Source organism: Orycteropus afer, unplaced genomic scaffold (genome assembly GCF_000298275.1).
Source record: "Orycteropus afer afer isolate SDZICR_OR568_19922 unplaced genomic scaffold, OryAfe1.0 scaffold00068, whole genome shotgun sequence".
In the NCBI taxonomy this organism is placed as follows: domain Eukaryota; kingdom Metazoa; phylum Chordata; class Mammalia; order Tubulidentata; family Orycteropodidae; genus Orycteropus; species Orycteropus afer.
Genome location: NW_006921655.1, coordinates 693815 through 706408, shown reverse-complemented (window position 1 = coordinate 706408; position 12594 = coordinate 693815). Strand labels below are relative to the sequence as shown.

General features: G+C 39.5%; 1 protein-coding gene across 1 annotated transcript in view; it reads right to left on the bottom strand.

Annotated features, from left to right (window-relative positions):
* Nucleotides 1–5214: 5214 nt before the first annotated feature.
* EXD1 (exonuclease 3'-5' domain containing 1) overlaps nt 5215–12594 on the bottom strand; it is a 65674-nt gene continuing 58294 nt past the window's right edge. Inside the window, exon 11 of the mRNA XM_007940505.2 lies at nt 5215–5850. Within this exon, the coding sequence (XP_007938696.2) occupies nt 5215–5850 (636 nt within the window). The remainder of the gene's footprint in view (nt 5851–12594) is intronic.

Here is a 12594-nt window from a genome sequence, read left to right as displayed (position 1 = left end):
GTGGACAGCTAGAACAGGTAGGTGGAAGGACAGGAAGTGGGCGGAGAGGTTTTGAATAGCTAAGGGAGGCAAACTTGTCTGTCAGTTTGTCCTACTGTGGCAGCTTGCGTGTTGCTGTGAGGGCTGGAGGTTGTGCCACCTGTGTTTCAAATGCCGGCAAGGTTGACCGTGATGGCCAAGTTTCAGCGGAGCTTCCAGATCGAGACAGACTTCGAAGAAGGAAGAGGCCATCCACTTCTCAAAGAATTGGTCAGGGAAAACCTTATGAATAGCAAGGAAACACTGTCTGATGTATTACTGGACAACTTTATGAATAGCCCTGAAACACTGTCTGATATAGTGCTAGAAGATGAGCCCCTCAGGTTGGAAGGCACTCAAAACACCACTGGGAAACAGCTGCCTCATCAGAGTAGAACCAACCTTAATGATATGGATAAAGTAGAGCTTTAAGGACTTTCATTTGCTGACATGCCACAACTCAAAATGAGAAGAAACAGCTGCAAATATCCATTAATAACTGGAACATGGAATATACAAAGCATGAATCTAGGAAAGTTGGAAACAGTAAAAAATGAATGGAATGCATAAAGATTGATATCCTAGGCATTAGTGAGCTGAAATGGACTTGTTTTGGCTATTTTGAATCAGACAACTATATGATCTACTATGTTGGGAATGACAAATTGAAGAGGAATGGCATGGCATTCATTGTCACAAAGAATGTATCAAGATCTATCCTGAAGTATAACGCTGTCAGTGATAGGATAATACCCATACACCTACAAAGACCAGTTTATTATTCAAAATTATTCCAATTTACCCACAACCACCAAAGCCAAAGGCGAGGAAACTGAAGATTTTTACCAACTTCTGCAGTCCAGACCAAACATGTAATCAAGACGTGTTGATTATCACTGGTGATTCGAATGAAAAAGTTAGAAACAAAGAAGAATCACTGGTAGTTGGAAAATTTGGCTGTGGTAATAGAAATAATGCAGGAAATTACATGATAGGATTTTGCAAGACCTATGACTTATTCACTGCAAATATGTTTTTTCAACAACATAAGCAATGGCTATACACGTGGATTTCGGCACATGGAGTATACAGGAATCAGACTGACTACATCTGTGGCAAGAGTTGATGAAAAAGCTCAATATCTTCAGCCAAAACAAGGTCAGAAGCTGATTGTGGAACAGAACATCAACTGCTCATATGCAAGTTCAACTTGAAGTTGAAGACAATTAAAACTAGTCCACAAGAGCCAAAATATGACCTTGAATATATAACCCTCTTGAATTTAGAGACCATCTAAAGAAAAAATTTGATGCATTGAACACCAATGACCAAAAACTAGAGGTATGATGTCAAGAATATCATCCATGAAGAAAGCAGTCATTTAAAAGACAGTAAAGGAAAAAAAGACCAAAATGGATGTCAGAAGAGACTCTGAAATTTGCCCTTGAGTGAAGAGTAGCTAAAGCAAATTGAAGAAATGACAAGATAAAAGAACAGAAGATTTCAAAGAGCAGCTCAAGAAGACAAAGTCAATTATCATAATGAAATGTGCGAAGATCTGGAGTTAGAAAATCAAAATAGAAGAACACACTTGGCGTTTCTCAAGCTGAAAGTACTGAAGAAAAAATTTAAGCCTCAAGTTGCAATACTGAAAGATTCTATGGGAAAAATATTGAATGATGCAGGAAACATCAAAAGAAGATGGAAGGAATACACAGAGTCACTGTACCAAAGAGAAGTGGTTGATGTTCATCCATTTCAGGAGATGGCATATGATCAAGAACCAATGATATTGAAAGAAGAAGTGGAAGCTGCACTGAGGGAAGTGGCAAAAAACAAGGCTCCAGGAATTGATGGAATATCCATTGAGATGTTTCAACAAACAGATGCCATGCTAGAGACATTCACTTGGTTATGCCAAGAGATTTAGAAGACAGCTACCTGGCCAACTGACTGTAAGAGATCCATGTTTGTAACTATTCCAAAGAAAGTGATTTCACAGAATGTGGAAATTATCGAACAACATCATTAATATCACATGCAAGTAAAATCTTACTGAAGATAATTCAAAAACAGTTGTAGCAGTATATTGACAGAGAAAGTCCAGAAATGCAAGCTGATTTCAGAAGAGGATGTGGAACGAGGGATATCATTGCTGATGTCAGATGGATCTTGGCTCAAAGCAAAGAATACCAGAAAGATGTTTACTTGTGTTTTATTGACTATGCAAAAGCATTTGATTGTGTGGATCATAACAAATTATGGATAATATTGAGAAGAATGGGAATTCCAGAACACTTAATTGTACTCATGAGAAACCTGTACATAGACCAGGAGGCTGTCATTTGAACAGAACAAGGGGACACTGCATGGTTTAAAATCAAGAAGGGAGTGTGTCAGGGTTGTAGCCTTTTCACCATACTTATTCAATCTGTACACTGAGCAAATAATCTGAGAAGCTGGACTATATGAAGAAGAACATGGCATCAGGATTGGAGGAACACTCATTAACCTGCAATACACTGACAACACAACTTTGCTTGCTGAAAGTGAGGATGACTTGAAGCACTTACTGATGAAGATTGAAGACTACAGTCTGCAATATGGATTCCATCTCAATATAAAGAAAACAAAAATCCTCACTGGACCAATAAGCAGCATCACAATAAATGGAGAAAAGATTGAAGTTGTCAAAGACTTCATATTACTTGGTTCTACAGTTTACACTAATGGAAGCAGTAGTTAAGATATCAGACGACATGTAGCACTGGGCAAATTGGCCATGAAGGACTTCTTTCAAGTGCAGAAAAGCAAAGATATCTCCTTGAAGACTAAGATTCGCCTGACACAAGCCATGGTATTTTCAATCGCCTCATATGCTTGTGAGAGCTGGACAGTGAATAAGGAAGACAAGAAGAGTTGATGCTTTTGAGTTGTGGTGTTGGCAAAGAATGCTGAAAGTGCCATGGATGCTAAAAGAACTAACAAATCTGTTCTGGAAGAAGTGCAGCCGGAATGCTCCTTGGAAGCGAGAATGGCAAGACTTTGCCTCACCTACTTTGGTCATATTGTCAGAAGGGACCATTTCCTTGAAGTAAGTCTCTCTCTCTCTCTCTCTCTCTCTCTCTCTCTCTCTCTCTCTCTGTGTCTAAATTAAGGATAAAGTGAGACAAGGCAACTGCAGGGCTGAGTGAACTGCTCCTGGGCCTACCTTAACCTCAGCTCAGACTGTACCACAGCTCGTTTGGAAGGCACAGCAATTCTATTACTGGGACTTGTAATAGAATCAGTTCCTAATCACACTGTTCTGAAATTTCCCCTAAATGTAATAAACAACAGAGTTCTGTAACATTTCAAATTACAGATTACTAAACTATGAGTTGGGTCAGACTCCATGGCACATAACAACAACAACAAACTAAACTATAAGGAGCTCTGGTGGTACAGTGCCTAAGGTGTTTGACTGCTAACCAGAAGGTGGTAGTTTAAACCCAACAGCCACTCCATGGAACAAAGATGGAGCAATCTACTTCTGTAAAGATGCACTGCTCTGGAAACCCAATGGGCATTGTTATGAGTCAGAATAAACTTGATGGCAGTGTGCGGTTTGGTTTTTTTAAAAAAAAAACTAGACTTGTTGTTGTTGTTGTTGTTAGGTGCCATCGAGTCATCTTCAACTCATAACAACCTTTTGCACGGCAGAACGAAACAATGCCTGGACCCGTGCCAGCCTCACAATCTTGCTATACCTGAGCCCATCGTTGCAGCCACTGTGTCTATACATCTTGTCGAGGGCCTTCTCCTTCTTCATTGACCTTCCACTTTACCAAACATGATATCCTTCTCCAGGGAATGGTTCCTTTTGACCAAAATAGGTGAGACGAAGTCTGGCCATTCTCGCTTCCAAGAAGCAATCCGGCTGCACTTTTTCAGGACAGATTTGTTAGTCCTTTTAGCAGACCACGGTACTCTTAGCATTCTTCTCCAACACCACAACTCACAAGCATCAACTCTTCTTTGGTCTTCCTTATTTACTGTCCAACTAGACTATAGAGCTAGCAATCCAAACATTTACCCGTTCATTCCTACCCAATTAAGAAAAGAGAGAGATGGTCTAAAGCCAAAACAGGTTTATTGGTTAATTTACACAAATGAATGTGAGCAACTTGGATATGTTCAAAATAAAAAAGGCTCAGTATAGCTGACTTCCTTTCATCCTAAGAAAGTAAACCAATACAAGCAAAAAGAATGTAGTCAAAGTTCAAGTTTACATAATGCTGTTGTTATTGTTCGTTTGTCGATCACCTCCAACTCCTAGTGAACTTACATACTACAAAGAAGCCCAGAGCCTCTGCTTTGTTAGGAAAATGGACAAAATTGTTGAAAAGTAAATGAAGTAAAAAGCAATTAAAACTGGGTTATCAATGCCTGTAACGTTATTATTCATCTATGACATAAGACAGTCATGTTCATTCAGTAACTCAGAAAAAAAGTTACCATTTTTAAAAGGAGAAAAGGAATGGTAAAATTGTCAGGTACAAATCATTTTAAACTTCTGACAGAGTTGCTAAGAGTTTTACAACTCCTTCAAATCAATCTAAAATTGAAAAAAAAAAAAAACTCCCCAAAATAAAAAATTGAAAACCTCTATACATTCTTCCGGGAGCTCTGGTAGCATAGTGCCTAAGGCACTTGAACTGCTAACCAGAAGGCTGGCGGTTCAAACCCACCAGCCACTCCTCAGAAGGAAGATGAGGCAATCTACTTCCATAGTGATACTGCCTCGGAAACCCAAGGAGGGGTCGCTACGAGTCGGGTCCAACTCGATGGCATATAACAACAACAACAACATACATTCTTCCTGACAATAAACCCAAGATTTTTCCCTTCTTCAAATATTCCTCTAAATCTAAATTATGATAAATAATTTACTTTAGCCACTGACAACATTTCTGCACAGTGACATAATTAGAAATTTTACTTCTTCCATTATTTAACTTATTCATTCCCATCCTAATCCAAATACTAGGAATGTATGACTAAGCAAGAGGATACAATTTCCCCCAAAGGTGGTGACTGAGGCATAACTAAAACTAACATGAGAAACTTAAATACTGATTACAAGCTCCAAAAGAAGAACTTGATGGCAGGGGACATGAGCCTCCTCCTTTATGGCCTTAAGAACATATTGCTTCTCTAAGGCAGAATTAGAGAAGTTACCCAAGGATCAGTCTTCTCCAAGGCTGGACAGGGAGGAACTGTGGAAAGCAAAGTTTTTCTTAAAGGATGAAAGGTCTCACCTGGAGACAATGAAACATCTTGTTTTGTGCATTTTAAATCATTCTTGTTTTCTACCATCAGTAATTGTTCTATCTCCTCTTTCAAAGATAAACTTGTCTGAAACTCATGTTTGGGTATCTTAATGTGTTCTTTTTGAGTAATTCTCTGGTCCTCTGACCCCTTGGACTCAGGGCAAAGGAGTTTGTTACTGGAATCCTCACTGGCTTTTGTTTCCTTTAGGGGAGGTAGATATTGAGGTTTTGTTTTAGTTTGTTTACTCTTAGATTTTTCTTTCAACAAATTCACATCTTCTTGTGATTCATGAGATGTAAAACTTGGAGCATTATCTACTCTAGAATTTTCACAATGTAAGAAATCTCTTACACTCTTTTCTTTCTCTGCTGTCTTTGTCACTGGTTTTTTTGGCTGTAGCGCTGTCCTCATTAGAAGTCCCCGGGCATTCACCCTATACTCTTTTGCAGCTCGCTCCCTGCGCTGCTTCTGAAAATCCTTGAGTTGAAGCAGTTCCTCTGGCAGCTCCATACATGTAGGCTATGAAAAGAAAATGAGCACGAGTCTATGATAACTAAACTTCTTAATATGGTACTTAAAATCATTTCTACTATACTTAATAGCATTTGGCAAGCAAAGGTTTTTTCAAATGTGTTCATATAGCACCCCCTAGTGCCTTCAACTATTGTTGTTAGGTGTTGTAGAGTCAATTTTAACTCATGGTGACCCCCTGTGTTCAATGTAGAACTGCTCCATTAGGCTTTCAAGGCCATGACCCTTTGGAAGCAGTTTGCCAAGCCTGTCTTCCAAAATGCCTCTGGGTGGGTTCAAACCACCAATCCTTCTGCTAGTAGTCAAGTACTTAATCATTTGCTCCACCTATAGCAATACTAGGGGCCTTGGTGGTATAGTGCTTAAAGTGCTTGGCTGTAAACCAAAAGGAGGGTGGTTTAAACTCACCAGCAGCTCCTTAGGAGAAAGATGCGGCAGTCTGCTTTCATAAAAATTTACAATCTTGGAAACCCTATCTGGCAGTGGTATTCTGTCCGATAGGGCCACTTATAAGTAGGAAGTGACTGAATAGCAATGGTTTTTGTTCTTTTTTTTTTTTTTAAATAGTAGTACTATTTTTCAATTAACTTAAATAATTTGAAAAGGCAGTCGATCCACATAGTTGTGTATTTATATGTATAAAGATTATACAGTGAAAAGGAAATCTCTCTCTCTCTCTCAGCCTAGACCCAGTTATCTTAGTAGGTATATCCTCTGAAATCAATTTCTTGTGCAGCCTCCCAGAGATCGTCCATGCATATATAATCAGATATATCCCTTACTAAATGTTTATTTTTTCACTGGATTATTATTTTTTTAAATTTTTATGTTCTCCTTTTTATTTTTATAACTCTTTCTAAAATTATTTTATATAAATGGTAACATATTTTTATATACTTTTCTGCGTCTTCACTTCTTTAACTAAAGATTTTCTCTTGGCAATTTCTCTACATTGGCATTTTTAAAGGACTGAATGGATATATCATAATTTATTTAACCAAATTCATACTGGTGGATGTTTGGGTTGTTATCAATATTTTCTTATTACATAAATACTACAATAAAGAATTTATTTTAAAAATGTCCTCATGTTACATGAGGCAAATAATTTTACCTTGTTTGTTTGCCTTTTGACTTGGTTCACAGTGTGTTTGCCATACAAAAATTTTAAAGTCAGATTTATTAATATTCTCTTTTATCAGTTCTGACCACCATTTGTCTGTCAGTCTATCATACTGTGGTGGCTTGCATGTTGCTGTGAGGCTGGCGGCTATGCCACCAGTATTTCATATACCAGCAGGGTCACCCATAGTGGATAGGTTTCAGTGGAGCTTCCAGACTGACAGTGTTTTGGTTATCTAGTGTTGCTCTAACAGAAAATACCATAAATGGGTGGGTTTAACAAAGAGGGATTTATTCTCTTAGTATTGGAGGCTAGAAGTCCGAGTTCAAAGTGCCAGCTCTAGGGGCTGGGTGAAGGCCTATTGGCCTTGGCCTTCCACTCTGCCTCTTGCTCCCAGCCCACTGAAGCTGGAGGCTTCTCTTAGATAGCTGCTAGCTGCTGAGGCTGACAAGTAAAATGGCACAGTCCCCAAATTATCAGGCAACATGGCAGGCCACTAATTCAAGTCTATTAGCAGTCCCAAGACTGGCAGACAACAAGGCAGGCTACTGAGATGAAGACTCAGCTACATGCAAGGTCCAAGTGTTCCAAAAAACTGAGACTTTTCCCAAAGCTGTCTTCTTATATACTAGAAGCAGACCATATTTCTAAGGCAGCTACTAAGCTGCTCCAGTACAGTCCAGCATGGAATTGAATACCAGTCTCATCATGGGGAATAACTACATCTAGCTGCCCAGCCATTCAAAACGAGGCCCAGCCAAGTTGACATAAAACAACTATCACAGACAAACACAGGAGGAAGGAGTGATCCATTTTTCAAAGAATTGGCCAGTGAAAACCCTATGAATAGCAGTGAAACACTATCTATTCATGTAAAACTTTATGAATAACCCTGAAACACTGTCTGATGTAGGTTGGAATGCACTCATAATACAATGGGGGAGGAGCTGCCTCCTCAAAGTAGAGTTGATCTTAATGACATGGATGGAATAAAGCTTTTGCAATCTCAACTTGCAGATGGGGCACAATTCAAAGTGGGAAGAAACAGCTACAAACATCCATAAATAATCAGAAAGTGGAATGTATGAAGTATAAATCTAGGAAAATTGGAAATTGTCAAAAGTGAAATGGAATATGTAAAGATCAATTCCTAGGCATCAATGAGCTGAAATTGACTGATTTTGGCCATTTTGAATCAGAAAATCATATGGTTTACTATACCAGGAATGACAAATTGAAGAGGAATAGTGTGGCATTCATTGTCACAGAAAATGTTTCAAGATCTATCCTGAAGTACAGTGCTGTCAGTGATAGGATAATATCCATATGCCTACATGGAAGACCAATTACTACCATTATTCAAATTTATGAACCAACCACTAAAGCCAAAGACAAGAAAATTGAAGATCTTTACCAGCTTCTACAGTCTGAAATTGACCAAATATGCAATCAAGATGTATTGATCATTACTGATGATTGGAATGCTAAAGTTGGAAACAAAGAATAATCACTGGTAGTTGGAAAATATGGCCTTGGTGATAGAAATGCATGATAGAATATTGCAAAACCAAAAACTTATTCACAGCAAATACCTTTTTTCAACAATATAAATGTCAGCTATACATGTGGACCTTGCCAGATGGAACACACAGGAATCAGATTGACTACATCTATGGAAAGAGGCAATGGAGAAGCTCAGTATCTTCAGCCAAAACAAGGCCAGGGGCTGATTATGCAACAAACATCAATTGCTCACACGCAAATTCAAGTTGAAGCTGAAGACAATTGAAACAAGTTCACAAGAGCCAAAAATATGACCTTTAATATATATCACCTGAATTTAGAGACCATTTGAAGGACAGATTTGATGCACTAAACAGCAATGACCAAAAACCAGAGGAATTGTGGGATGACATCAAGAACATCATCCATGAAGAAAGCAAAGTGGTAGTAAAAAGCCAAGAAAAGAAGAAGAAAAGACAAAAGAGACTTGAAACTTGCTCTTGAAAGGAGAGTAGCTAAAGCAAATGGAAGAAATGACAAGATAAAAGAGCTGGACAGAAGTTTTCAAAGAGCAGCTCAAGAAGACAAAGTCAATTATTACAATGAAATGTGCTAAGACTTGGAGTTAGAAAACCATCATGGAAGAACATGCTTGGCATTTCTCAAGCTGAAAGAACTAAAGAAAAAACTCAATCTCAAGTTGCAATACTGAAAGAGTCTATGGGCAAAATACTGAATGATGCAGTGTGGTAGCTAAGGTTATATGTCAATGTGGCTGTGCCTGGTTTTCAGTGGCTGGGCAGCTGGTGGTAGTTATTCCCATAATGAAAATGGTAATCAGCTCCATGGTGGAATCTACTGGAGCGGCTGAGTAGCTGCTTTAGGGATGTGGTCTGCTTCCCCTATATAAGGAGAAGCTTTGGGAATAGTCTACAGCTTTTTGGCATGCTTGGACATTGCATACAGCCAAATCTTCATTCAGCAGCCTGCCATGCTCTGCTGATCTTGGGACTTTTAATGGACTTGAATCAATGGCCTGCTGTGTCGTTTGGTAATATTGGGACTGTGCCTTTTCACCTGTTGACCTTGGGTTTGTCAGCCTCAGGAGCCAGCAGCTACTTGACTGAAGAGATGCCTCTAGCTTCAGAGGGCAAGGAGCAAGAGGCAGAGATGAACCCCAAGTTTGAGGGGCTTTCATCCAGTCCCTAGAGTCAGCACTTTGACCTCAGACTTCTAGCTTTCAAAACTGTAAGAGAATAAACTCCTGTTTGTTAAAGCCATCCCATTTGTGGTATCTTCTTTCAGTGTGGCACTAAAGGTAACCAAAACATGCAGGAAGCATCAAAAGATGGAAAGAATGCACAGTCACTGTACAAAAAAGAATTGGTCGATCTTCAACTATTTTGTGAGGTGGCATATGATCAAGAGCCAAAAGTATTAAAGGAAGAAGTTGAAGCTGCACTGAAGGAATTGGTAAAAAAACAAACAAACAAACAAACAAAAAAAACAAGACTCCAGGAATTGACAGAATACCCACTGAGATGTTTCAACAAACAGAAGCCACGCTGGAGGCACTTAATTGTCTATGCCAAGAAATGTGGAAGACAGCTACCTAGCCAACTAACTGAAAGAGATCCATATTTACACCCATTCCAAAGAAAGGTGATCCCACAGAAGGTGGAAACTATCAAACAATATCATTAATATCACACACAAGTAAAATCTTAGAAGTTAATTTAAATATGGTTGCAGCAGTATATTGACAGGGAATTTCCAGAAATGCAAGCTGGATTCAGAAGAGGACATGGAATGAGGGATATCATTGCTGGTATCAGATGGATCTTGGCTGAAAGCAAAGAGTATAAAAAATATGTCTACTTCACTTCACCAAGGAGGATATTCAAGCGGCCAACAAACACATGAAGAAATGCTCACGATCATTAGCTATTAGAGAGATGCAAATCAAAACAACAATGAGATACCATCTTGCTCCAGCATTAGTAGCAAAGTTCAGCAAGACAGAAAATAATAAATGCTGGTGAGGATGTGGAGAGATTGGGACTCTTATACACTGCTGGTGGGACTGTAAAATGGTACAACCACTGTGGAAAGCAGTATGGTGATTCCTTCAAAAGTTGGAATTAGAAATAACATTTGACCCAGCCATTCCATTACTAGGTATATACCTTAAAGAAGTGAGAGCTGTGACAAAAACAGACATATGCACACCCATGTTCATCACAGCACTATTTACAATAGCCAAAAGATAGAAACAACCTAGGTGTTCATCAACTGAGGAACAGATAACCAAACTATAGTACATACACACAATGGAATACTATGCAACGGTAAAGAATAATGTAGAATCTGCAAAACACTGCATAACATGGATGAACTTGGAGGACATTATGCTGAGTGAAATAAGTCAATCACAAAAGGATAAATATTGTATTAGTCCATTATTGTAAAAGTCAAGGAAAGGTTTATCTATGGAAGGAAATTTTCTTTGTTGGTTACCAGGGGTGGAAGAAGAGGGTAGAGAACACTGTTAGACAGGTGTTGTTGTTGTTGTTATGTGCCGTCGAGTCGGACCCGACTCATAGAGACCCCTCCTTGGGATTCCGAGGCAGTATCACTACGGAAGTAGATGGCCCCATCTTTCTTCCGAGGAGTGGCTGGTTAGATAGGTAGAGATAAGTATTGATTTGGATGAAGAGAAGGGCAATGTACCAAATGTGAGTGATCAATCAACATGGTGGCACTGAGGAAGAGAAAGACATAGAGAGGTACATGGGAGTTACAGACAATAAAGATGAACCCTTTTGCACATACAGTACTGCATTGTCAGTGAAGGCAAACATGGCTATACAGGTGGGTAGAGGGGTGGACAGGCTGAACTATTAGGTATGTCTATGAAGCGGGGAGTGTACTCAAGATCATGTATAGGGCTGGCAGACAACAGTCCTATAAGTTTGTTTGTATAATCTGAATTCCCAGGTGTATAGTATTGCTGACAAGGGGCAAGGTTGTAGTCACTTCTTGGTCACAGCCAGTTACCCAGAGGGACTGAGTAGTTGAACCTGTGAGCTCAGGACCAAAGTCGCAGGGGACATCAAGCTCAACTGGCATAACATACTACACAAAACATTATTCCATCTCCTACTTTGGTGAGTAGTGACTGGGATCTTAAAAGCTTGCAAGCTGCCATCTAGATTCAACGATGGGTCTCTCTTCGTCCAGAGCAAAGAAGAATGAAGAAAACCAAAAATTCATGGAAACAATCAGTCCTAGTGACTAGTACACCATGCAATCTGCAGCCTATACGACTATGAGACCAGAAGAACTAGATGGTGCCTGGCTACCACTGTCAACCACCTGGAAAAGAATCTATGTAGGAGATCCTGGATAGAGAGGGAGAACAATGTGGAACAAAACTCAAAATCATTTGCAGAAAAAGAAAAAAGGGGGGACCAGGTTTGCTGGTCTGATAGAGCCTGGTGGAACCACTGAGACTACGGCCCCTTGCTCCCCTTCAGGTCTGGAATTGAACCCACACCTGTGGCTTCCAGCCAAACAAAAGACAGGCATATGAGTTGAACATTTACCTGCAGTAGATACACTCCTTGGAGAGAACAATCATGGGAGAAAGAAGGGCTGCTTGTGCACAGGAAGACAGCTCAGGGGGCAGGGGTGCATGGAGGGATGGACACAGGGAAGACATAACTATCAAGAGGAAGTGGGAGGGAAGCTGTTGCATTGTGGTAAATTTTGGTCAATTTCATGAGACAAAGTGTATGTGAACTGCTATATGGAAAGTGAATTTGCTCTGTAAAATTTCACCCAAATCTTGTGTTTTCTGACTATGCAAAACCATTCAACTGTGTGATCATAACAAAATATGCATAACATTGAGAAGAATGGGTATTTCAGAACACTTCATATGCTTATGAAGAACGTGTACATAGACTAGTAGGCTGTTGTTTGAACAGAACAAAGGGATAATGCATGCTTTAAAATCAGGAAGGGAGTGCATCAGGGTTGTATCCTTTCACCATACTTATTCAATCTGTATGCTGAGTGTGATAGTTGGAGCTGTGTGTCAACTT